The sequence below is a fragment of the Rhyacophila brunnea genome, unplaced genomic scaffold, assembly GCF_057557595.1.
Source record: "Rhyacophila brunnea isolate RB1 unplaced genomic scaffold, BYU_Rbru_1.0 scaffold_1, whole genome shotgun sequence".
Lineage (NCBI taxonomy): Eukaryota > Metazoa > Arthropoda > Insecta > Trichoptera > Rhyacophilidae > Rhyacophila > Rhyacophila brunnea.
In genome coordinates this window covers 44,644,510-44,670,874 of record NW_028232751.1, presented here as the reverse complement: position 1 = coordinate 44,670,874, position 26,365 = coordinate 44,644,510, and the positions used below count along the sequence as shown (strand labels likewise).

General features: G+C 35.0%; 1 protein-coding gene across 1 annotated transcript; it reads right to left on the bottom strand.

Annotated features, from left to right (window-relative positions):
- Positions 1-12,532: 12,532 nt before the first annotated feature.
- LOC147079832 (vacuolar protein sorting-associated protein 37A-like) lies at positions 12,533-24,641 on the bottom strand. Its single transcript, XM_085944771.1, has 6 exons — positions 24,392-24,641; positions 23,070-23,262; positions 20,821-20,941; positions 15,196-15,399; positions 14,725-14,876; positions 12,533-13,693 (listed from the first exon to the last, which is right to left on the bottom strand). Exons 1-6 carry the CDS (start codon positions 24,460-24,462, stop codon positions 13,499-13,501), a joined length of 936 nt encoding a protein of 311 aa, XP_085800897.1. The 5' UTR covers positions 24,463-24,641; the 3' UTR covers positions 12,533-13,498.
- Positions 24,642-26,365: the final 1,724 nt, after the last annotated feature.

Sequence of the window (26,365 nt, the reverse complement as noted above, 5' to 3'; positions counted from 1 at the left end):
CTATTTAAAAATAACACTTCATGAACACAACGAATGGCCCAAAGCACGAAGATGCTAATTAAAAGATTCCACTGAGCAAAAACCAATCTTTGAAAAGTTGTATATTTTCTACCAACTGAGATTAAATTTATAAGAAATACATAATAATTTATGCTGTATATAACGATATTCTTTCAAGCGCAGGAAGCGCCAAAAATATTTTAAAAACATACCACTGATAGGTATATAATCAGAGGTTCAATATAACAGCACAACTTTCTTTTTGTATTTTACATAGGTCTCACTGGCGTCTTATAGCAAAAGTTAAATTTCGTAGGTGGGCCTCCAAACTTTCATACCAGGGAACTCAGAAAATAATAATGGGAACTGAAATTCCTAACGGGTAAGGAGTAGCAGGTAACTGATCTCGAGTAAGGAATAATTCGGGATAAACTTAAACACGTGTCAAGAATACGCCATACATCGAATACCTACTGACAACTACTCTCGGTTTATGCATTGACGCTCATTTAATATTGGTGTATTACACACACTATTCCCCGTGCATAATGCGTTTTTCATTTTCGTAGGACACTCACACATTCAAAACCCTGCATCCAAATGTAGTGTATTGAATATTGCCTATCGGAATTCTATTTATTATCTGTTCTGTGTTTCATACTATACCAACAAAAGAGAGAGAAATGTTTGTGGTTTTAGATACATGATGGAAGCCCAATGTGTTGACAGATTTACAGTAAGTACCCTTGATTCACTGACTGGTTTGGAGGCTCCCCATCGATTTATTTTTTGTCTATACGATATCCCGACATTTGGTGTTGAAAATACAGTAATAGTTATGTAGCCAGGATATTTTTATAATTTTAGCTATTTTTTACATTCAGATTATAAAAAAATACGTAATAATTAAGGTTTTCCTATTTTCTGACGAATCGTTCGCGTCACATGCGTCACGGAAAACTGCCAATCGACCTGTTTATAAAAAATAATTGAATGCAATTAAGCTGTCAGTTTTACATAAAAACGAATTTATGTTTTTAGTAAGAGTTTTGTTTGTTGAATTTCTATCGTAGGACTTGAAATCCGACAACGAGTCGACCAGATAAGTGATATAAACATACATTAGAAATTCTATCTAATAGTAAAAAAAATCGCCTGCAGCGCTATTTTTCTTCAATAATGTTATTATTTAAAATTAAGTGGTTTGTACGATACAATTTTTAATTGTGTATCGATACTCGACATCTCCATAATTCAAATGGATGTATTAATATCGTACCTACAAAAAAAAAACACTAAATATACACATTAATTTTATCCCGTACTTTATTTGGAAAACGCTACTGTTGAGGGTCACACTGCCTTTATCTTTAGCGATAGGTAGGGGGGCCCGCCAAAGATCCTAGTCTCGGGGCCCGCTTCAGGATGCGGGGACCATGCCTACATCTATAAGTCTGTTTCTATATTTACTTTTAATCACCTTCATAGTGGAAAACATTGATTCTCATAAGTAGGTAGAACAAAACAATGCCTTCATTTTGAGCTCAATTCGAACTATAATTGGATACTTTTCTGTTGGGACGAAAGGCCATACGGATTCTACAGTTGAGGCAACAAACTTGTTAAGCATTTCGTTGAAACTTAGTTAGAGAAAATATATTTCAATTTGGAGTCCAATAATGAAATTTGAGAGGAAAATTTATAAATATGATAAAATATCCAACGCGAGCTACCGAAAATGTCGCCGCGAGCTACCGTTTGGCGATCACTGACCTAACCTAACCTAACCTAACCTAACAAATAATACAGTATATCGGCTATTTTCAAAAATTGTTTGCCACTGGCTTCCTGTAAACCGACAAAAACTGTGTTTTATTTAGACATGTATTTTATTTCAGTACTGTACGACCCAGAGAGGTTGGACGGTCTTTGATATACGACCATATATTTCCGATACAGCATGTCATGGTGAAGTGTGATACGGTGAACTGCATACGTACAAATTTGAGCTAGAGTTGTCAACATTTTGGTTTTCGGTTTGATGTCAATATCATCGATTATGTACTACACCCATTAAATCTCTATTGTCGTTTGGATTGTTATAACTTTAAAAATTAAGTTGAGCGGAAATGAAATTGATTACAAAATTGGCGGAAGATAGTATATAAATTACTTAATTTTATTCATCTAGTTTAAATCCGCGTTATGACGTAATTCTTTATCAAAAACAATCAATAAAATTATCATTGATATTTCCTACCTATGTATATGTAGCAGTGGCGAAGGGTGGAGGAAGGCTGTTAAGATCCGCCATAAATGAAAAAGTGTGCACTATTTTTGTCGGATCGCCCAAAATATACCAAAACTAGTATGGTTTGGTTTAGGCAGGGTTTAATTGATTTTGAAAAACTAACCAACACCATCTATAAATTGTAGTCTTAGTTCAATAAAAACAAATACGTAGGTATAACTAACAAAGTTGAATGTGCACTGTTTATATCGGATCTTAACAGCCTACCTCCACCCTTCGCCACTGATATGTAGGTGTATCGGTGACGTCCCGAGGGAGTAGGCAAGTCATGCGTTGCATAGGGGCGGCATAGAGGGAACTAATAAAAATATAGCAGTGGCGGTATTCTATGAAACAGACTTACGAGTCGCTTCATTATATGAGTTTTAATTTAATTAATCGATCCATAAAAATCCTGACCACCTAACTATAATAAATAATTATAATTATTGTTGTATTGTAATACCAATTGTAATACATGTTGATATGGTAGTTTATCGCACAGGCAAGTTTTTTTTTTACAAAAGTGCTTCCTAACCTGTCAGCTCCACAGACCACCATATAAGTACCTCAAACCGTGTCCGGAAATTTGTACGTATGCAGTTCGCCTTATCACACTTCACCGTGAAATGTTGTATCGGAAATATATGGTCGTATATTAATGACCGTCCAACCTCTTTGGGTCGTATAGTACTGAGATAAAATTCATGTCTAAATAAAACACGATTCTTGTCGGTTTACAATTTTTGAAAAAAGCCGATATACTGGATTTCTTGTTAGGCTAGATTTTCATTCTTGAATTCATGAATTTGCCAAAATCGGCTATGAAAATTGAATTAATGTTCATATTTTACCTAATAAAATTCGAGACCGTATAGTTATAGTAGGTATACGGTCATCTTTTTCCAATAAGAGAGCTCACGGCGAACTGTGCTACGGTGAAATATAATAGATACAATCAGGGAACTCGGATACAATTTACATGTAACCACCTAAAACTACCACTATTTGAGCTTAGGTTACATGGAAATTTTAATTTTAATTGTCTCCATTTAAGATTTTTTGGTTATTATTTTGTCTGTTACAACCGAATATAAATAATATTATAGGTAAGCAGGTAACCTAACGATATTGCAGATAATTTAAAATTAAAAATGAGAGGGGCGTCATTCTAAGTCTGCTTAAGGGTGGCACTTTGCCTAGGGATGTCACTAATGTATAATTTATTGATGAAACCATATTAAATATATCTTATTATTAGGTACAAAAATTTATTTTGTTTATAAATATAAAGTTTTCTTCTTCTTCGGCTATATCCGCACCTTAGTTGGAGCATATTATGCACACCACGCGGCGCCTCCAAGAATCCCTGTCGCTCGCTACTCTTCTATAAATAGATAGTATTTAGCGGCCTTCCAGGACACCGGAATCCGGTTTGCATGAAGAACGGGCAAGCCAGGTTGAAGCCTTACAAAGGCTCAGGAAACCTTATACTGAGCTTCGAGAACAGATGTGCGGTGGAGAACGCACAAAGAAACCTCTCATCACGTTGCGAGTGACGAAGCGACGTTGGACTTGGCTTGGCCACGTGCTGCGGATGCCAGAAGAGAATTAATAAAGTAGGTACACGTATTTTTTTTAGATTTTTATTTAGTGTGCCACGAAACCAAACCAACCTTCCCCAGTGTGCCATCAGGTGAGTCATTGGCAGACACTCTGCGCTCATCTTGTCACTTCAACTATTGTTGATTCAGTCGCTTTCTTCAGCGGCGCGTTTCTTCAATGCAGATGACGCAATTAATTCGTCAGAAGATCTAAAAGGGGGCCTCAAAACGGTTCAAACCAATCACACATTATTACATTATACAAAAATGTTTAAAATATGCATTATAAGCACGTCGTATAAGTAGTCAAAAAAACCTATAACATGACCACTCAAATAGATAGGTAATACGTAATTGTATGTAAAATACACCAATAGGTACCTAATATTATTACCTATAGAATTCTACGTGTGGTTTTTATTTTATTTTACCCTAGCGGGTCTCAGATTGATTCTGAGGAGCCTCGGGCTTCCAGGTCTCTAAGCCACTGGCTTTATTGATGGTGCCGCTCCATCTGGAAAGCGCGCGCCCTCTTAACATACTCCTTTCGACGTCAGAAGAGATAGAACACTTTTCTGCAGGATGTGACAGGATCAGTGACATGACTGCCGGTGACGTGACGTGACGTGACTTAAGCAAACTTAGAATGCCGTCTAAATTCATTTTTAGTTACAAATTGTCTGCCAATTCGTTAAGTATCTGCTTACCTATTTTATTATTTATTTTCTGCTATCTTAAAAAGACAAATGTAACAAAAGTCTTGAGTTCTTGAGTCAAAGAGTTGACGTACACCACCATCTACTGAGTATTAGAGCCATGGCCCCCATAACTGACAGGGCTCTGTGGGGGGGGGGGAGCAGCATGGCGGGTCGACCTGATAAATGAGATAAACACACATCATAAAAAAAATTAAAAAAGTTTGCCTACGGCGCTATTTTATTTGTAGAGTCATAACATTTTAATTTGTTGTTTTTTGTCATTTTAATAAGTTATGTGATGCAATTTTTTTTTAGAATTATTAATTACCATGTCCTTGCTTTTGTTGTACAAGGTTAGTAATTTTGAACAATCGCAAACACCCAGGCTTTGAGAAAAACACATACCTAATTAATAGTGTGTCCTCACTAGGAATCGAACCCAGAACTCTCAGGTGGAAGGCCAGCGCCTTACCTACGCACTACACCACGAGAGCTGCCTGGGATCTTTGATTATAGTGTGTCGATATTCGACAACTCCATAATTCAAATGGATTTATTCAACAATACAAAAAAATCGCTAAAAATACACCGAATTAACCTGAAACTACATTTTAGAAAACAATTCTGTAAAAAGTCCCATTGCCTTTAACGTCATAGACCAAAAATTTTAAACGACATTTGGTTTATGACTTAACGACGGTCAGGCCATAAAATGTAAGAAGTACAAAGCCTATTACAAATATGAAATGCATGCTTCATTTACGTGACAAACATTAATATTAATAATATGATACAGACGTACTGAAAATAATACATTATTTAACACGTGTTTAAGTTTATCTCATATTTCTTCACACTCGAGAATTATACTTACCTTTTTATTACCACACCCAGAAGGTAATGCACCTTCCATTATTTTTTGGTTCCCTAGCTATTTTCAATGTTTACGACTGTATCATTATAGATATGCATTAAAGTTTGTCACGTAAATGAAACACGCATTCGATCGATATTGGTAACATTTGAGAATGCTCCGCGGGCTTTTTTTTCATGGCCTGAGCCTCATTAATTCATACATCAAAATTAACTTCAAAATCTTAGTTTTTGGCGACTGACTTTCGCATAGGTATTTATTATTTTGTTAATGTATTATCTACAAAAAACGATCAAAATGTGAAAAAAACTTTGCTACATATCAAAATTGCTGTATTTTTTCCACTCATTGCATAGAGATAACATTTTCGCAAGGGGGCCTTCAAACGCCTCGGGTCGCCAGACACCTAAAACCGCCACTTATTACGCTCAGCTTAGAAGTGTACGAGTAGGTAAGTATATTATGTTAATTCTAACGTATCCGGAGGATTGCCATTCTATAAAAAAGGGGGGTCAGATAGGTGTATATATTGCGGGGGGAGGGTAGAATTTGAACTTCCGCCAGCGGGTAACTACCTGCTAATTACTATTATATCTATAATATACTATATTTATAAAGGAGTGATACCTGACGCTTCCGTTTTAACCTGCTAATTGCTGCCCCATAAATATCAAGAGACGATACCACAGTTTACGAGACATGTATGTGAGGTCAGAGCTATAGAGTGCTTTATAAAAAATGTTCTAAAGCCGAATATTATCTACTAATTATGGAGTAGGTACCTACATATGACACTGTGTAATAGCAGTGCTGGTTTAAGGTAGGCAATCCAAGAACTTGATACCAAAGAACGTCTCTCGACAAACTACAAGGGACACAATTATTCGGTCATGTGGTAAGAAGAGATGATGACGTTCCGTAGGGGTAGGCAGGTTATGCGTTGCATAAGGGCGGCGAATAAAGGATCAAATACAAATATTATAACTATTGAGAGCAGTAGCGGTATTCTACTAAGCAAATGATGTGGTCGCTTTATAAGAAAGAATCTTGCATAAAAAATCTTGAAAACACATAACTATTTTACCCATTGCAATACATATTGTAAAGGCGGCTTATCGCACAAGCAATTTTAACATGTATATATTTCATGGCCCCATATCCCGAAGCGGGCCCCCAGACCAAGATGTTTGGCGCCCCCCATACCTATCACTAAGGTTAAAAGCAGTGTCATGTTCTACAAAAATAGTGATCCCCAAATGGTATTCTGCGGAACTGCAGGGTTCTGTGTAAAATAATGGGTTTAAATACATCAACTTGAATTATCGGCACGTATATGTTTTAAATATTAAATGGTTATATTACAACTAGAACATTAAAATTATTATAATGGAATTCTACCTACCAAGAAAATGAAAATTCAATTAATAAAAATAGGTATGTATTATTTTAAAGATTTTCATTATTTCTGATGAAGCGACCGCCGTACCTGTTTCATGGAAAGCCATAACTGTTTTATCTTATTTTTTTACGATGGATGTTTGTTAGCTATTCACCCAACCAATAGGTTGTAACATGTAGTTGTAATAGGCACACATTAAAAAACAGCATGGACTTTTGATCACCCACTTGAGAGACGGTCACTCTACCAATGAGTACAAATAAAACGGATAAGATGTATCGTTATGTCACTATTCCATTCTTTTTTTTTTATTATTAATAACCATACCCTTGCTTTTTCGTACAAGGTGGTTGTTAGTAATTTTGAATAATCACAAACACTTAGGTGTTCAGTGTTACCAATTTTAGTAAGAATATATGATTTTTCATCGAATCTACTGATATTGGCATCACTGTTTTACGGGAGACTAGCGCGTCTCTTCAGTTTAGTACCTAGCGAACGTTTTGAAATTGAGAGGTTCCAGTCTTGGCGTAACCGCCATTGAAATACATTAGCTAGATACTGGCTGGAATTTTAGTTTCAGTCTCGTCTTTTTTGAGTATTCCCGTGAGCCTTAAGTAACTTGAAACTTATTGGAATCATATTTTAAAAAAATATGTGACGTAGACCTCAATTTTGTCTGCAGTGCCGACAACATTTTGCCACAGGTTTAAAGACAGCTACTCCATTATACCACCTGAGCTCCGCAGATATATTTTCATAATCTTATACATACAACTATTACATAAATATGTAAATGTTTTCAGAAAATTATCAATCGCTCTGGTTCATAAAATCTTTCATGTCAAGCGCTGGAACCATGCGCAGTCTCAGACCTAGATTAAGGTCGCGATTGCTAAGGACTCCTTGTAATTTCAATTGTAGTTTTTATTTCCTGAGACTGGTACCATTTCTCATTGACCCATGTTCCTAATATTTATTAGTGAGTCACATGTTCAATCGATTCGCTGTTAATAACAAAATTTGTGTTGGTGTTTGAAATTATTGAAATTAACACTATTTTTATATTTACGACAAAATATCCATTCTGGATCTACATACAAAGAAGAAGTTTATTGTCGTTGAAGTTGGTGGGAAAGGAAAGCAAAGTGAAGGCGGAACATTTACATTTTCTAAACTTAATTAACAACTGTGTCGCTGAGTTTCAAAACCCGCTATAACACTTTTTCATTATGTTTAAAATATCAATAGAAACTTTTTGAACTATAAAGGTTTTTGAATGTTTCAGTAGTGTTATAGCGGGATTTGATAGACACAGTGATTTTGTTTCATAAATGACAGTTAATCGTAGCGGCCTATGAAAAAGGTGATAAAATTATCATGTAGAGATTTTAATAACGAATCCAATGATATATATATCTCAATTATTTAAAAAAAAGTGTTATAGCGGGTTTTGAAATTTAGCGACACAACTGCTACAATGTGATCAGTTTAATATACCCCCAGACAAAACTTGGACACACACCATCAAGAAGGAATACAAGATGTAGCGGAAACTTACAACATACTGCAAAAATTATCCGAGAAAAGTTTTGTGCTGATTTTTGTGAGAATAGAAGATTTTGTTTATAATCAACATTTAAATATAAAAAAAGCAATAATGAAGTTTTATTTTACAATTTTACTTGACATCATAACCTGGTTGAATATCATTTCATACCTTAGAAATGACTTTTCTAATCAATTATGTTGTGGATGACCCACAGGCCAGGATATTTGGCAGGCCTCCCTACCTATCACTAATGTTAAGGGCAGTATGATGTTCAGATTATATGTTTTTAGATGATTTTAAATTTTAATAAACTGCTTGTAAATTCTTAACTAAAATTTAAAGACATTCCTGATTTACCACAGAATACCAACCTTACAAATAGCTTCTATTAATAATAATAAATTATTGTTTTTAGACTTATCAACATATTCGCGCCATACACGGGATTGTTTTCAACATTCAATAACTGAGGTTTTCTCAAGCAATACTTTATCACTATTCTAAGAAAAAGAAAATCTTTATGTTTATTAACCTTTTTCTTTTCTCATTCAAAATATTTTTCAGTCTCATCAATATCAAAATCGAAAGGTTTTTTTTATTTTTTCTTTTTATCATTTTCATTTTAATTTTTCATACATTAATCATAAATTTCACTTCTACTAATGATATTTTTGTAGAATCAATTAAAATAACTTTGTTTCAAAACCATTATAAGTGAATTCTACCATGTGAACGTCAAACTTTTTAAATTCACCATATGTAGGACCAAAGGAAGGAATGAAAAAACAGGTTATAAATTATATAAACATTTATTTAAATAAAAAACAAGGTTCATTTCATGTAAATAGAATTGTTTTTTTCGTCTTATTTATAGGATATAAAAACAATTAAATAAATAGAATATACAATTTTAAAACAATAATTATTATTATATACCAAGGATACCATGGACCAAGATTTTGAAGCCGGGTTCGCTTTATTCTTTATGATGGCCAGGTCATAAAATGCAAGGAATACAAAGCAAGTCGTCAGCTCAATGCAGAACTACAATTCTAATTCACATTTGAATTATTTTTGAAACAGCCTACTTAAGTTATTTATTACTTATATAAACAAATTCATACATCATTTTATTCATCAACAGTTCTACTAAATTATGATGTATACATTTATTTATATAAATAATAAACAATTGAAGTAGGTTATTTCAAACCCTTCTAAAAAAATCAAATGTGAGTTAGAATAGTTCTGCATTCAGCTGATGATAGTGTCCAATATTGAATGCATGTTTTATTTTAACATCTCGACACCTCCTACGTATAATATTGTAACTAACAAAATGACGTTTTTCACTTTTTTTCATTTTTCGTATCCATAGTATGTATTACATATGATGCTATTTACAGAATTTCAAAATTCGTATTATAAGTGCGATTTTCAAGCATTGCATATTATTGTATCTCAAATTTCTTGAAATTTTTCCGACGTGAAGTATGGTAACGTATTTAGCAATACTATACGCGGGAAACGCGCGGAGATCTTGCCGCGCGGGTGTATTGTTACTGCTAATTACGATACTTCACTTCGGACGGGAGGTGACACACCGCTACCACTGTGAACTTTCGGTTATATTGTATTTTTGTATGGTTTGGTAAATATTAAATACCATAATGAAGAGATCTAGACAATGTCAACAAATATTGCGCAATATATCCGCCCCTACAGGACTTTAGTGTCAAGAATACAAAAATTGATAGAAAATCTATGCGTGCACAAAAATGTGTGATTAGGCCAGATGGGACAATTAATAGTACAGCGTATAATAATATAGAAACGGATAATAATAGTAAAACAACAATGGACGAAATAAATTCTACCCAGGGAAACTGTGACTTTAGGATTCAAGGTAAGTTAATATTTTTAATCTTTTTCTCGTACGACAACAAAAAGTATCGTAAGTTATACTTACCATTGTTTACGTCGTTTCTTTGCATGTAACTATTATTGTATGTAATATTTACCATATTTTACGTCGGAAAAAACTGAAAAAAAATATTGTATCTATCACTTATAATAATTTACGTCGTGCTTATTTTAGTAAAATATATTGTATGTAGTACTTATCATATTATACGGCGACATACAATTTTAGTTGCAACATTATACGCGTGATAACTTTTATAAATCCATGTTTATTTAGTTGTTTTGCTTTTTACAGAGTCATCACTGCCTTCAGGTGCTGATTAAAATATGATAATGGAACTTTTAGACATTATTTGTGACGATGATGAGACTAGTGACAGCGTTGCTGATACAAACAGACTACATTCTCTTGAAAAGATTAACAGTAAAAGTAATTGGATATATTATAAAATATAGAGCTAGTTTTGTGAAAAATCACCTCAAGAGGTACTGTTATCAGAAACTATGAGATTTATAATGCTTTATAATCATTTTTTTTTAAAAAACCTCAATTATAATGGCTAAGGTTTCGGGTGATCGAAATAAAAGTGGTAATATGTTGCTAAATTAGCGATAAATGAAAAGCAACGCAGAGTTTTTACTGAAACTCAGTCGTGGCGAAATTTTACCATTAAATATCATCTGACGAAATATCAAAATGAAAATAACATGGAGCTGGTTAAGGTCTGTAAAAAAAGTTTCTAGCTACATTCTCTATTTGTGACCAATTCGTATTCACAGCTTTGGACAAGGTGGATAATGAAACTGCCGTTTTAACACCTGATCAACGAAGTCGACACAAAAATTGCAATTTTGTATTAACTGATGATATGAATACCAGTGTTTCCGACCATGTTAAGTCCATCCAACCAGTCGAATCAGATTATGTTTGACAGCGATCAAGCAAACTTTACTTAGATGGCGACCTGGATTTTACCTATTTATTTAAACTATATAATGAATGGTATGAACCCATAATATACACACACAAAGCTCAAACAGAAAGGCAGTATCAATTTTATTTTAAATTGTGTTGTGTCACTATGTCCCTAAAAAGGACCAGTGTGTCCAATGTCACATTTTCAAAAACTTATAAGTCCGAGTAGCATCCACGGAGCAACTCCCAGTTTATGGCAAGAACCTTGGTCGTCAGTTAAGATTATTTGATAAACATGATGTTCAATCATTACACGGCAAAATTGTATCTGCGAATTTTGACTTCCAAAAAATTTTGAATGCCCTTCACGGAAATTTGAGTAAGTACATTTTATTATAAACGTAATTATAACGTGTGGTCTATAAGCAAAAGAATTCAGGTTTTGCTTTAACAATATAGGCCAGAACAGAAATCGCATTGTTTATGACTTTAACATGACTGTATTTGGTCCATAAATACAATGTTAATGTAAAGCACACATTTTTGGAAAGGGGACGTACGCAAAATGAAGAGGACTGCGTTCAAGCCCTGATTGAAAGATGTTCGACAAACAAACAAATTTTTGCACCTCCAGAATGGTACTGTTTAGTTGGATGGACAAAACAAGAAGGAAAACCTGAGGATGTGGTAGAGATCAATCACATAGCATGTTTGATTTCATAGCTCTATTAAATTATCATATATGGACTAATACAAATTAATATAAATCACAATGATCCGTTTAAGATTAATTACAAGTGCGACTTGTCCAGCACTGTCTACTCGACCATGGTCGTGAAAAGTAACACATAGCACACGCAACGAGAAACTTCATTTTCGGTAAAGGTTCTTTATTCACAAATATTGCCAATTCCAAAAGCTAAGACAGATGATTTACTGCATATGTGCAACAATGGAATCATTTCTGAGCGTTATCTTGAGTTTTTCAGTAATTTTATACCTGTTAATACCTACCATTGAAATTCCACCAGCAGTTTCTGAGGAATCAGCTTAATAATTAATATGTCAGTGTAAAAAATCTCTTTTCGGTTGTATGTTTTAAATTGTGCATGCTTCTTTTTTCGCATCATATAATTGAAAATTAATTCCAAACTAAAAATATAGTTGCAGAATGATTTCTTTTTCAGTTTCACTTATATTTTAACCTGAAGTGCACCCTTCCACTTAATCACCCATTGTTATTCTCTTGTTTGATTTTCCTTTGATATTTGATATATTATTTAACCAAAAACGTTGGTTTAAAGTGATTGTAATTTTTCTTTTTTGCTTTTAATTTTATTTCAATATTTACATACTTTCTTGAATTGGATTTTTGATTGAAATTATTTCTTCTCTGTTTTTTTCTGTATGTTTAATTTTTATCATGTCATGAAAGTCTTAAATTTATGTAATGTTTTATTAAATGACAATAAAAGCAATTTTATATAGAGTATTTTTTCCAACCTACCTATCTGACGACCCATACCATAACTTTTAATTATTGTTATTACCGAATTATGATTTTAAATACGCAAAAAATCCTAGGTGAAGGATTGTATCTAACATATACAATATATTTCACCAAAACCATGACGACGTAAATTATGATAAGTATCACATACAACTAAATGCATGTAAGAGGTTCCGCCGTAAACTATTGTATGTGGTTTATACAATATTTCGAACAAATTCTTTTCCGCACTATAATGTTGTAACTGCATTTTCTGATTAACCACAGAAAATATTAGATATCCTTTAATGCAAAACAAATCTATTTATAATTTACAATTGACATCCCAAATTTGGTGCAAAACATTCAATAGGTCGACTTACACCAAGCTTTTGTATCTTTAAACCGCTCTCCTGTAAAGTTGCGATTTTGAAGTTACAATACTCTACGTAGGAGGTGTCGATCTGAAGGAATAAATGAACAAAAAGGTTAAATTATTACATGATTTCAAAGAAACAAAGGAAATTGACAATATATGCTTCGTTCGGTGATCATTTTAATCATAGATATTTGATTTCTCGTTTGCAACAGTTTCCGTAGCATGAAAATATTCAATCTTCGATTTTGGTGCTTAATCTGCAAGGTGTCCTGTACTCATTTATATCTATAGCAAGCAAACTTGCCTGTCAAGCTCTTTCGCCACTTGACCTTCATTGGGAATGTCGTGAATGTACACAGAAGACTACCTGAAGTTTATATCGCGGCTTCATCAAATTGTGTAAGTTGGTGACTTAATCGTTCCAACCGAGCACGGAGTTTATGACTTCTACTTCGAGTTTCCACAAACATTTTTAGAAAAGCATCAATGGACGTTGTACCGTCTAGAAAATCTTTTGCTAATTTTTCCGAACGTCTATCAGCTTCTGATACAGATTCTTGTAGTGTTTCCTACAAAATAACAATAAAAGTATCACAATTTTAATTTGACTTATAATCAATAAAATTTTCTATAGATATACCATCATAAATGGTCAGGTGTTCGAATTTTGAACTAAACTCATCACAGTATAAAAAGTATTGAATGATATATCTGATGTTAGCATGTGGCGCCCTCACTCAGCGGACAACTTATACCATAATGTATACCATACAACGATGAATGGACATTTAAATATAAAATTGTGGATATTATGACGCTTCAAAGGGTTTCAAAGTTTTTATTGTTTTTCATATTCATCTTGATTCTGGTTCTATAAGTAATTTTCCATTGTACACATATTCATAAATAGTCAAATCTAGCCCCGTTTGTTAATAAATAATATTAATCGGATGTTGAATGCAATATCGGTTATATTCATCAGATGCCTTTCTATATATTTTTCAACCAACTTTGAATATTCCTTTTTTTCTTCTTTTGACCATATCCGATCCTGATAGAATCATATTATGGGCCTCCACAGAGTGGAGGTTTGTATTAAGAGATTTATGTTTTTAGGAGAAATGGATGTTAGCCACTTGCTCAACCTATTAGGTCCATACTCAGACTCCAAACGCAAATTGAAAAACAATGTGTATTTGCCAGACGCAGGATTCAAACCTGGGACCCACAACATTATAGGCCGACGCTTAAGCCACTCGGCCATCATGAATATAGTTTTTTAATAATTTTAATGACATTTAGGACATTTTATTTCACTATTTTTTAAATGTTTTTTCATTGTTTAGTCATTTTCTTTGATTGATCTTTGTTGAGTTTTGTGTGTGTCAATTATCAATGCTAGAATATATACTGTGAAGTCAACAGAAATGTTATAAATATTGTGTTGTAAAAATGTTGTTTATCAACTAAAAATGTCCGATAAAAGCGTGTCAAATTAGATTTGTAGAATAAGTACAAAAAACGAATTATAACTAACATAATAATATTATTAAAGTGTTCTTTTTTATAAAAATACGTTGCTATAAAGAAAAATTCTTACCATTATATTATGAGGCAAATAATTCTGGGATAATTTATTATGAACTTTCATTAATGATTCATAGTTTACTTTATGCTCCTGTGCCACCTCTATACGATTATTTATATTCGTTTTTAAATCTCCCAATTCAGCTTCTAGCGACTTGTTCACATCTAAAAAAAAAAAGAGATTATTGAACATTACACGTTTGTTTTGTATTTGATGAAATAGTTAGGTAGGTAATTAAAGTTTTAGTTTGTTTTTTAATAAGTATGAAACAACCATTAGCATTTAATTAAGTAACTAGAAGCTAGTATCCTTGACTTGTCTCACTGATAGATTCAGGTAACACAATATGCATTTTTCTACCCAGCCATGAGATCGAACTTCCGACCGACAGCTTCATAGACAGCTGCTCTACGAACCCAGCCACTGTGGGTGACAGATTGTGAGTGAGTAAGCAATAATTATTATTAACATGAAATAACTTACTCGCTAAGGTTGTAATTTCGCTAATAGAATCATTCAAAAGTCGCTCCATTTCATTTAACTGTGGCAGAGATTGGAGGAAATTATCTTGGACATCAGGACTATCGAGCATCTGCTGTAATTGGTATGTTGAGAGATTTATCAGTTCTGGAAATGCTACATTGCCGGTGCTGGATGATGAAGTTATCTGGGTACCGACCGCACTACCTACAAATGAAAATATTTTTTTTAGAAGAACATTAAAAAAAGTGCCGAGTTGATAAAAATCTATACACTATTCATGAAATGATCTGTAAACCACAGTGACACATATAGCACAGCTGTAATAATGCCTGCTATTAAATCACACCGTCAGTGAAAACCAAGGCATGTGCAAATTTTTCAATATCGAGATTAAATGCGAAACAACTGCAAAAGTCGTGAACTTGATAATGTAAAAGTGAAGTAACTGAAAGAACATGCAATATAATGTAGATTTAAACCAAATATTATGGTTTTATTTTAGAAACTCTATTTGTTCTGACAAAACGAAGACATCAAACCCCAATATCTCCAAAATATGTCTTTTGCACATGTCTTGGTTTTACACTCACTGTGCGGAATGATTATTTTTCTGCTGGGACTAAATTAATATATACATTGAAATGTTTTATTTTTCGACTGCAAACATGGATAGTGGTTTTAAGTTATCATGTTTTATTAACGTTGTTATTATAATTACAATAAGACACGTGAAAATGTTTGATCCGGATCAACATCATACCGCTTTTCTAGGAATATGTAAACCTATTGACGAATCTGATAGACAATTGGACAGGCGTCTTGCAGAGTAATTTTTTTAATTGCAGGTAATGTAAGTCATCATAAATAGTGTCGGCATGTGCCATAATTTATGCATCAGCAATATAATCGGCGGTCAACGGCTGGTCGGCCCCAAGTGGACACATTGACGCCAGTAGATGTGTTCATAGCAAAATTTGGGAAATGCCAAACTGCCAGCAAGTCCCATCTGCTGGCCTCCCCGTGGCGACCTCCGGGCAATGCAGCGTACGCTGTAGCTAACAGCAATGAAACAGGTAGAGTAATCCTCTCTAACAACTCGAGTATGCGCATTGGGACATATAATGTTCGCACCCTGCGTACCCCCGGAAAGGACCTGCACGCCACACGCATCATGCACACCTACGGTGTGGACATCCTAGGGCTGAGCGAAGTGCGCTGGAAAGGTGCCGGGAGAAAGTTGATTGAGGGTTACTCTATTGTCTACTCAGGTCAGGAGCAATACCATCGCCAGGGAGTGGCAGTATTGATGTCAAAGAGACCGGCCCGTTGCCTCGTGAAATGGGAACCAATCTCGGAGAGACTGATACGTGCCTCCTTCAAGACGCCTGGTAGCTCCTTGACCGTCTTTCAGTGCTACGCCCCCACTGAGGATGCCGATGCGCAGACAAAGGATGCTTTTTACGATTCTCTCCACGCGGCAGTCTCCGCCATCCCCCGAAGAGACCGCGTGATTGTAATGGGGGATTATAATGCGAGAGTAGGAGCAGACCCGGTGCTTGGCCCCACGGTGATGGGACGACACGGCCTCGGTGACCCCAACGATAATGGTGAGCGGCTCGTAGAATTCGCCACTCTGAACGAGCTTGCAATCGGAGGCACTGTTTTTCCCCACAAAGACATTCACAAATATACGTGGATGTCTCCTGATGGACGCACGAGGACGCAGATTAACCACTTCTTATACAGCTTGAAGCACCGAAAGGAACTTCTCGACGTGCGTACTTACAGAGGCGCCGATATCCATAGCGATCATGAGTTACTTATTGGAAACATCCGAGTAAAACTCAGTCGCCAGGCGAGGCCTCCAAAGCGCGAACGAATTGACGTTGAGAAGCTCCGACGCCGAAGAATTAGGACCGACTTCGAAACTGCTGTACGAGATAGTGTAGATCGTATCTACGAGCGGCACAAATCTGAATCCGACCTCATTGAGGCGGACTGGAGCCTCATAAAGAGTGCGATTGTGTCGTCGGCTCGTACCGTCCTTGGTACCAGAAGGAGTGAGCAGCCAAAGTGGATGTCTGACGAAACGTGGGTTGAAATTGGTGAACGAGCCAGGCTGAAAGCCCTGAGAGACGAGGAGAGAGACCCCGACCGAACCGAGGACCGCCGGACTGACTACCAGACCCAAGACAGGCTAGTCAAACGATCCGTGCGGTTGGACAAGCGCAATTTTATGAACCGGCAAATTGAAGCGGCAGAGGAGGCAGCAAGCAGAAATGACACCAGGAAACTCTTCCGAATCACCCGTGAAGTCTGCGGCAGGCGACCACCGACTCCCGGAGCCATTCGTAGTCCCAGTGGAGCAATAGAGTCTGACGCAGAATGCGTCAAGAAGATTTGGAAGAATTATTTCTGCGGAGTGCTGAACCGCCCACCCCCCTTGGATCCCTTTGACATATCTGCGGAAGCTTTACTTTTGGACATTCCCCGAGCGACCGACATTTCCGATTGCCCGCCCACGCACACCGAGATAAAATCGGCTGTGAAAAGGCTCAAGAACGGAAAGGCACCGGGGGGAGATGGGATTCATCCTGAATTCCTCAAGTACAGCTTGAGCGCAATCCTGCACCCTATGTTTCATCTGATGACAAAGGTGTGGGAAGAAGAGCGCTGCCCAAGGGACTGGGTGAACGGTGAAATTATCACACTTCTTAAAAAAGGTGACCCTCTAAGCTGCGACAATTACCGAGGCATTACGCTACTCAGTGTTCCGGGAAAGATTTTGGCAAACATCATTTTGATGAGAATAAGGGACCCAATAATGCACGTCCTCAGGAAAAACCAAGCCGGGTTTCTACCTGGTCGAGCGTGTGCAGACCAAATCCACAACCTTCGATGTCTTCTCCAGCAGAGCCATGAGTTGAACAGTCCGATGGCTTGCTGCTTTGTGGATTATGAGAAGTCTTTCGACAGTCCGCACCGCCCCTCCCTCTGGATGATACTGGGAGCATACGGGATCCCTCCCAAAATCATTGCCATAATCAAAAGCCTGCACGAGAATAGCGAATGCTGTGTCAGAATTGGAGACACTGTCACGGAATGGTTCGGGGTCACGACCGGAGTCAGACAGGGTTGTGTCCTTGCACCGTTTCTCTTTATCATTCTCTTTGACTTCATACTACGGAAGTCAATACCACCCGACCGAGGCATACCTGTTACCCCCACGGTGAAGCTATGCGACCTGGAATACGCCGATGATGCTGTCCTATTCGACAACTCAATTTAGGGCATTCAAGAGACAATCGACAGGTTGCATAACAACTCCTCTCGCGTTGGTTTGAAAATCAACGCGAAGAAAACCAACGTCTTGTGCAATAGCACCTGTCCTGATCCAGATTTCCCTCTGATTAGCGATGGACAAAGCATCGAGAGCGTCGACAGCTTCAAGTACCTGGGGGTTCACATCACGGGAGATGGCATTTTGCAGAAAGAGCTCGCTATCCGAATGGGAATGGCTGGAGCAACATTCAACTCGATGCGAAATGTCTGGGACTCACGATTGTACTCGGTCAAAACCAAATGCTGCCTGTTCGACGCTTGCATTCTGACGGTGCTGCTTTACGGTAGCGAATCATGGCACCTTACGAAGGCTCAGAGCAACCGTATACTGAGCTTCGAAAACAGATGTTTGCGACGAATACTGGGTGTGCGGTGGTATGACTTTAGGAGCAACGAGGAGATAAGAGAACGTACCAAGCAGCCTCTCATCACGCTGAAAGTGAAGAGGCGACGTTGGACCTGGCTCGGCCACGTGCTGCGGATGCCAGAAGAGAACTTTAACCTGGCTTGCCTGTTCTTCAAGCCGACCGGATTCCGGCGTCCTGGAAGGCCGCTAAATACAATCTACAGAGTGTATACGGCGGAGCTACGGGATGCTGGTTTGACCTGGAACGAAGCAAGAAGACTGGCGAGCGACAGGGATTCTTGGAGGCGCCGCGTGGTGTCCATATGCTCCAGCTAAGGGGCGGATATGGGCAAAGAAGAAGAATATAATCTCTAATTGAATCAAAAACGAGATAGTTTAATATTAATACAATATAGTTGGTAAAAAAATACATACAATTAAACGTTTTTATTTCTACAGTATTTCAATACACACTAATGACACACATCTTGTTTGACATGGGTTTTAAATAACTTCTAAACATTCGATAACTCAACAACAAAATGAAAAAATATTTAGTTACAGACCTATAAACTTATTTGTAGAATGGCCAAAAATGGAACTACGAACTACCATAGGATGCCATTTTGAAAATTTCATTTGAATGTCAGATTTTGTTCAGTTACGAGTCTTGTTTGGGTAGTTTTTGACAGTGGCTCCCCCATCACATTCTTCAGATAAGTGTGTAGGTCTGTACCTACTACAGAATAAATATATCTTTATAAAAGATTCATATTATTATGTTTCAGTCATTAGACATTTGCTATGCGAAAAGGTGACTCGAAATCCTACAGATTTTTACATTTAACTTTCATTTTCATTTAAAATATATCTATACTATAATTTCGAAAATATATTTCGATGTTTGTTTGTACGCCTTGTTGGTTTTTCTTTACACAAATCAACACGTGGAAGTCGGATTTTGACAAAATTTGGAGAGTAGACGGAGGCCGACGAGCTGAAGTGCGTGGTGGGGGTCTCGAATTTCAAATTCCGCTTCTTCTTCATTCTGTCTTCTTTTATTTGTATGGTTCCTATACCATTCATCCAATTGCGATGAAACTTTGGTGAGTTGTTGTGTGCACACCCGCGAAGGTTTTTGAATTAGAAAAACCATCTTCTTCTTCTTCATTCTATCTTATTTTATTCGTATGGTTCCTATACCATTCATCCAATTGCGATGAAACTTTCCTCAGTTGTTGTGCGCACACTGCGAAGGTTTTTGAATTAGTACAACCATCTTCTTCTTCTTCTTCTATTTGTATGCATTCGTGTACCATTCATCCGATTGCAATAAAATTTTCACCAGTTGTTGTGTGCATGTCCGCGAACATTTCTGAATTAGAAAAACTATCTTCATCTTCTTCTATTCGTATGCGTTCCTATACCATTCATCCGATTGCAATGACACTTTGGTGAGTTGTTGTGCGCACGTCCGCGAAGGTTTCTGAATTAGAAAAACCATCTCCTTCTTCTTCTATTCGTCTGCATTCCTATACCATGTATCCGATTGCAATGAAACTTTTGTCAGTTGCTGTGCACATACCCGCAAAGGTTTCTAAATTAGTATTATATAAAATGCAAAGTTTGTTTGTTTGTTTGTTCCATCCAATTTTGATTTTTTTTACTACATATTAATATTATCTATGAAGTTTGCATATTTTGAATTCAATTTTAATTTAGTGTTTTTTTGTTTGACCTTTACTTATATTAGAATTATTTTCATATTGCCATATTGTATTACACAGATATTTTAATATTAAAGAAATAATTACTTTTTATTATTTTTTGAATATCTAAGATAAATGTATCCACTAAACGACCCTGTGCGAAGCTACATATATATATACCCTGTGCGAAGATATATATATATTTGCGATAGAAAGAAGCAAACATACCTGTTTTCCAAAAATGATCAGTTTCACTTAACGGTTCTTGTTCAGGAATCATTGGTGGATTTTTTACGAATTCTCGCACAATCGCTTGGACAACTCTCCCCAAATCCGAATAATTAGAAAACTGGGAATAGAATTTTAAACCAACATAATTATTTTGTCATACAACATCAATAAACTTAAATATAAAAACAGACCTGTAACACATACAAAAGCTTGAATGATGTGTAGACCGAGATTCACTGGCAAGTAGAGCTTCCAATTAACCAGGGTAAAAATACTAACCGGTTGACGGTTAATTTAGCATTAAGTAACCGGCTAACCGGTTATAACCGAAATATTTTTTTTATATGTACGTAGGTACGTTTATTTTTTAAATTAGTAGAAGTAGTAGTGTTAAGATAATATAATGTAAGAACTAAATAGGTAAAATTTGAATGTATTAATATTAGAATACAAGATTCAACACAGATTATAAATATACATAGAATACAAAATATAAAGAAGATCGTAACAATGTCAAATCACAAATACAATGGATTGTTAGACACACTCACATAGGTATGTACACTATAAAAATAATAAATGGCATAGTGGGTTTATAATAGTGCATCTACATTATGCTGTAAAACATAAACATCAGAATAAATCAAACTGAGTATAAATAATGACTACAATATATTTTATTCGATATGTTCACTTATATTTTAAAACGATATGTTTTAATACTAATGCATCTAGCGTTTTGTGGTTCATAGAACTTTCGTGCAAAAATTGTTTGCAACTGAAAACACTCGTTCACTAACTGTTGATGTTGGTCAAACTGTCATCAAAGAGCTACAAGAAGATTTTGATGTGTATTTTTGAATATTTCTTTTATTCAATGAATAATTCACAAGATTTAAGAATGTAACCATTCTGATTATTGAACATACATAATTTTGAAAAACACTCTGAGAAAACATATTATAACCAATAGAAAAAATCTTTTTTGAAAAAAGTAAGCCACCCCACCCCGGCCGGGAATCGAACCCTGCAACTCCCGGGTTTATGCCCCATCCGTCGCATTTACCAATATGCTACGCAGTGAAATACTAATTATGACAAATTTTAACTATTGGCCTCTTTCAATACCCACTCATCAGCGTTCTTCGAAATCAAGCTACTTTGGCAATCGGTTTTTGTTTTTATTAATCAAAGTAGATACCTATTACTTCAATTACTAACCGACGTCATGGATTTTTCAAATCGCAAAATTATATATGTTCAATAATCAGAATGGTACATCCTCAAATCTTGTGAATTATTCGTTGAATAAAAGAAATAGTTAATTATAAATTATTGGGTATATAATCCATGTAATCGACGTAATAACACAATTAACATTGGTAACGTTCCTGAAATAAATTTTACAAATATTTTGGTTATTTTTGTCTCTTTGGTTCATTATAGCGGTTAACCATATGAAATTACCCGGTTATCGGTTAATTTAAAAACCCACGGTTACCCGGTTAGCCGGTTTCGGTTATAACCCATCTGGAAGCTCTACTGGCAGGCATCTCAGTCAGAACATGGCATGCCTAGAAATATATCTGCTTGTATACAAATAAATATTGCATAGTAATTGTTCCAATGTTGTATAAAAACTGTTTACAAACATGTGTATAAAAATATTTAAAACCAATCCACTGTGGATGAAAAACATGTGCAAAAACTCTCCACCTTTCGCCACTGACGACATCCATAGCGTATGAAAGCGATTGATGGACATAAGTAGCCAAAGCAGCAAGACTGATCGACACACTTTAAGCCAAACATTGTGTGGCGGATATATGGAAATTGCAGTGGCAAAAAAATAAAAAATAAGATATTATATTGGTGATTTTTTAAATGGACCTCACCCCACACACTTTTTCTGGCAACTGCGCATAAACTTCTTACCATCACTGTAATCCATCTCACCTTCACTTGAACCAAGGTTCTTCACATACTAAGAAAATTACTAACAATTCCTATTCTGTTATTGTTGAAATATACATAGCTAAGTGAGTGTCGAGCAATTTACACGGTTGACCAGCCGACTTCAAATCAAAACAATCTACCCAATTCATCTCAAAAATGTCACATTTACCGAACATGGGTGTTTTTTTTTGATTGTGAAAGTTTTTCGTTAAACATCAGCCAGATTCACTCTACTAATGAAACTGCTTTACAGTATGTAAAAAAAAGATTTATTTAGATTAGTTACTTACATTTAGTAGACCAGGTGCCCCTATTATGTTTTTGCCATGAGGGGGTATCCAGGGATGCGAAACAATATGACTCAGTGTTAATATCGGTTTCTCATTCGGGAATTCTGGAGGCAAGAATATATTCAATGCCATTTGAATGTCAGATACAACGAAGGTCACAGAGTATTCAACATTTTCACATACATCCACCACACTGAAAAAGAACAATGAAGCATTTAAGAATTAATACTGCCATCCAAAGAAAACTGGACTTATCAGGTTGAGCAAGTGGCTAGCGTCCGTTTCTCATAAGAACAAAAATCTGTTAATGCAACCTCCAATCTGTGAAGGGTGATTAGGATCGAACATGGTAAAATGATAAAAAAGAATCTAGTCCCAGTAGAGTCTTCGACAAATGAACAATACAATACTACAGCAGCACGTAAAACCATTGACCTACATTACCTACACTGACTTACGCGAATTCGTACTTACGCGATTTAAAAAAAATATGTATTTTGTGTCATTCTAAGACTAGAACAATTATACTCGATAAAGTTCGAATCATGGATCATGTAAAAAATTCAATACCAATGCAATCTATGACGATTACCAAGAAAAGAGGAATGAGAATTGAGAGAATGAGAAGGAATGGAAAAAATAATTAGTAATATGGATAGAAGATAATATGCAGCAACAACAAATTTCAATAAGCCTAATACAGGAGAAAGTCTTTTTGAAGACCGAAAGTATAAAAATGATGATAGTGTTGATACTCTTACATTCACTACAGACCACAGATGGTTTCAAAAATTTAAAGGCCATAATAAACTACACAATTTCAAAGAAACAGGTGAGGCTGCCAGTGCAGATACAGAGGGAGCTACGAATTTTATCGAGAGTCTAGCAGAAATCATAAAAAATGAGGATTCAAGTATTGTTTTCTTAAATGTATGTACTTATGTAGGTCCATTTTAAGATTTACTCAAATTAGGTGATTATTTTTCGACTTACACGAAAATCTTCAGAACGAATTAATCACGTAAGTTGAGGACTAACTGTAGGTATACTGTTTGTGCAGCATTGTCATAAATGCTGTGGAAGCTGAGGAAACCTGGATAAAATAACCCCAAAGTTTAGATGGAGCTTTAAGTTCCATTCGGTGCATGTGACCAGCAAATTGGTGCTATATTTATAATATAGCTACCTAATTTGATGTGGCACCAGTCAATATGAAAGATCATTTCAATTTATACAAATTTATTTTTAATACAATATAGGTATGTATTATGAACATACGATATGCCATTAAAGATAACACTAGCTGGATCGATAAAACTTACTTATCATTGAATATTTTGAGTGTGTTGATCTGCTTCTTTCGCAGCTCGGAGTTATTATCTCGCGGCATCATGGTTTTCTAAATTAATTCATTAAATAGCAACAAAACAAATGTACGTTTTGTATCCGATATTCTTGAAGATTGTCTAATCAAAGTATATAATGTAATAATAATAGTATTCTTATAGAAATGTTAGGTCAGTTGGTTTACTTGACTTTTGACAGTCCGTATTATTTGACGTTTTGTATTATGAATAGGGATGTGTTGCCTTGTTTGTCTATCAATACTTTCTGAGAGATACTTTTCTTTTGATGCTATAACGATATTTATACTTTTTCCAATATTAATATTCAGATGTCTAATATAGAGCAAATACAAAAAAATGTGTTTTATTTCTATATGATTAATATATACAGGCTAATTATACATCATAATAATAATATTATTATACCTATCATAACTTATTATTATTTCGATACCTACCGATATTCTTTCTATGCTTTCTGTCTACGGATGACATCTCTAAAATATGTTGCTAGTACGCAATTATATGATAGTAATTAGATTTTTAAACCTTTTTATTATTAAAAAATATTATATTATAATGGATATTAAATATATATTAAGTATTATTATTATAGCTGATTAATAAAATTATTTATAAAAAACTTTCCTTCAAAATAATGTATGTAATTAGCTAGATCTAATTAAGGGGGGACATGCTCGTCGAAGGTCAAAATTGAGTTTTTATTGTATTTTCAAACCATGATCCTGGACACTCCTTAAACGTTGTAGATAATCTATTTATATAATTTTGAAGCCTTATTATCCTTTATATTTATTTTAAACATTTGATGACTGCATAAAGTATTTTTGTTACATAAAATAGTATTCTTTTAAACCTCTCGCTCTAATGTTTTAGAATATAGTCATATTTCGGTACATGAATGTGCAGTGGTGTTAAGATTTTTTACATTTATAAATTTTTAAACGCATTTATAAAAGCATTAGTATAATTTATGACGAGATAATTTTAGTAAAATATTTACGATAAAAAAATATATTGATAATCTCTGTGATCCCAAATTTGACAAGAATTAGGCATTTTATTATTAAAAAAATCGGCAAGATTAACACATTTGAAGATGATTCTAAAGATATTTATTATAAGCTATGTCTTTGACCATGCAAGTGTGATAAACATCTTACGAATAATGATTGCTTTATAATAATTATTGACCTAAGAATAAGGTAGTGATTTTTTGAAATACGCCATTTCTTTTGTCGTTTCTCAGTGGTTAAGCTACAACATACGGCCGTAGCCATAAATTGACAAACTATAATTGAAGTAGGGAGTAAAATGATATTGACGCGCGTATTTGAACATGTACCGTTTAAAAAAAATTTAAAAAAATTCGGTTAGGTACATGTTCAAACACGCGCGTTAACATAATTTTACTCCCTACTTTAATTATAGTTTGTCAATTTATGGCTACGGCCGTATGTTGTAGCTTAACCACCGGGGAATGCCAAAAGAAATGGCGTATTTCAAAAAAACACTACCTTATTCTTAGGTCAATAATTATTATATAGCAATCAATATTCGTAGGATGTTTATTAAACTTGAATGGTCAAAGATATATCTTATAATTAGTATCTTTAGAATTATCTTCAAATGTGTTAATCTTGCCAATTTTTTTAATAATAAAATGCCTAATTCTTGTCAAATTTGGGATCACAGAGATTATCAATATAATTTTTTATCGTAAATATTTTACTAAAATTATCTCGTCATAAATTATACTAATGGTTTTATAAATGCGTTTAAAAATTAATAAATGTAAGAAATCTTAACACCACTGCACATTGATCTACCGAAATATGACTATATTCTAAAACATTAGAGCGAGAGGTTTAAAAGAATACTATTTTATGTAACAAAAATACTCTATGCAGTCATCAAATGTTTAAAATA

Coding starts and splice junctions, on each gene's coding strand:
- LOC147079832 (XM_085944771.1), bottom strand. CDS start 24,462: ATGATGCCGCGAGATAATAACTCCGAGCTGCGAAAGAAGCAGATCAAC. Junction 23,263..24,391: donor CTCAAAATATTCAATGATAA/GTAAGTTTTATC, acceptor GTTCTTTTTCAG/TGTGGTGGATGTATGTGAAA. Junction 14,877..15,195: donor CGAAATTACAACCTTAGCGA/GTAAGTTATTTC, acceptor TTTTTTTTTTAG/ATGTGAACAAGTCGCTAGAA.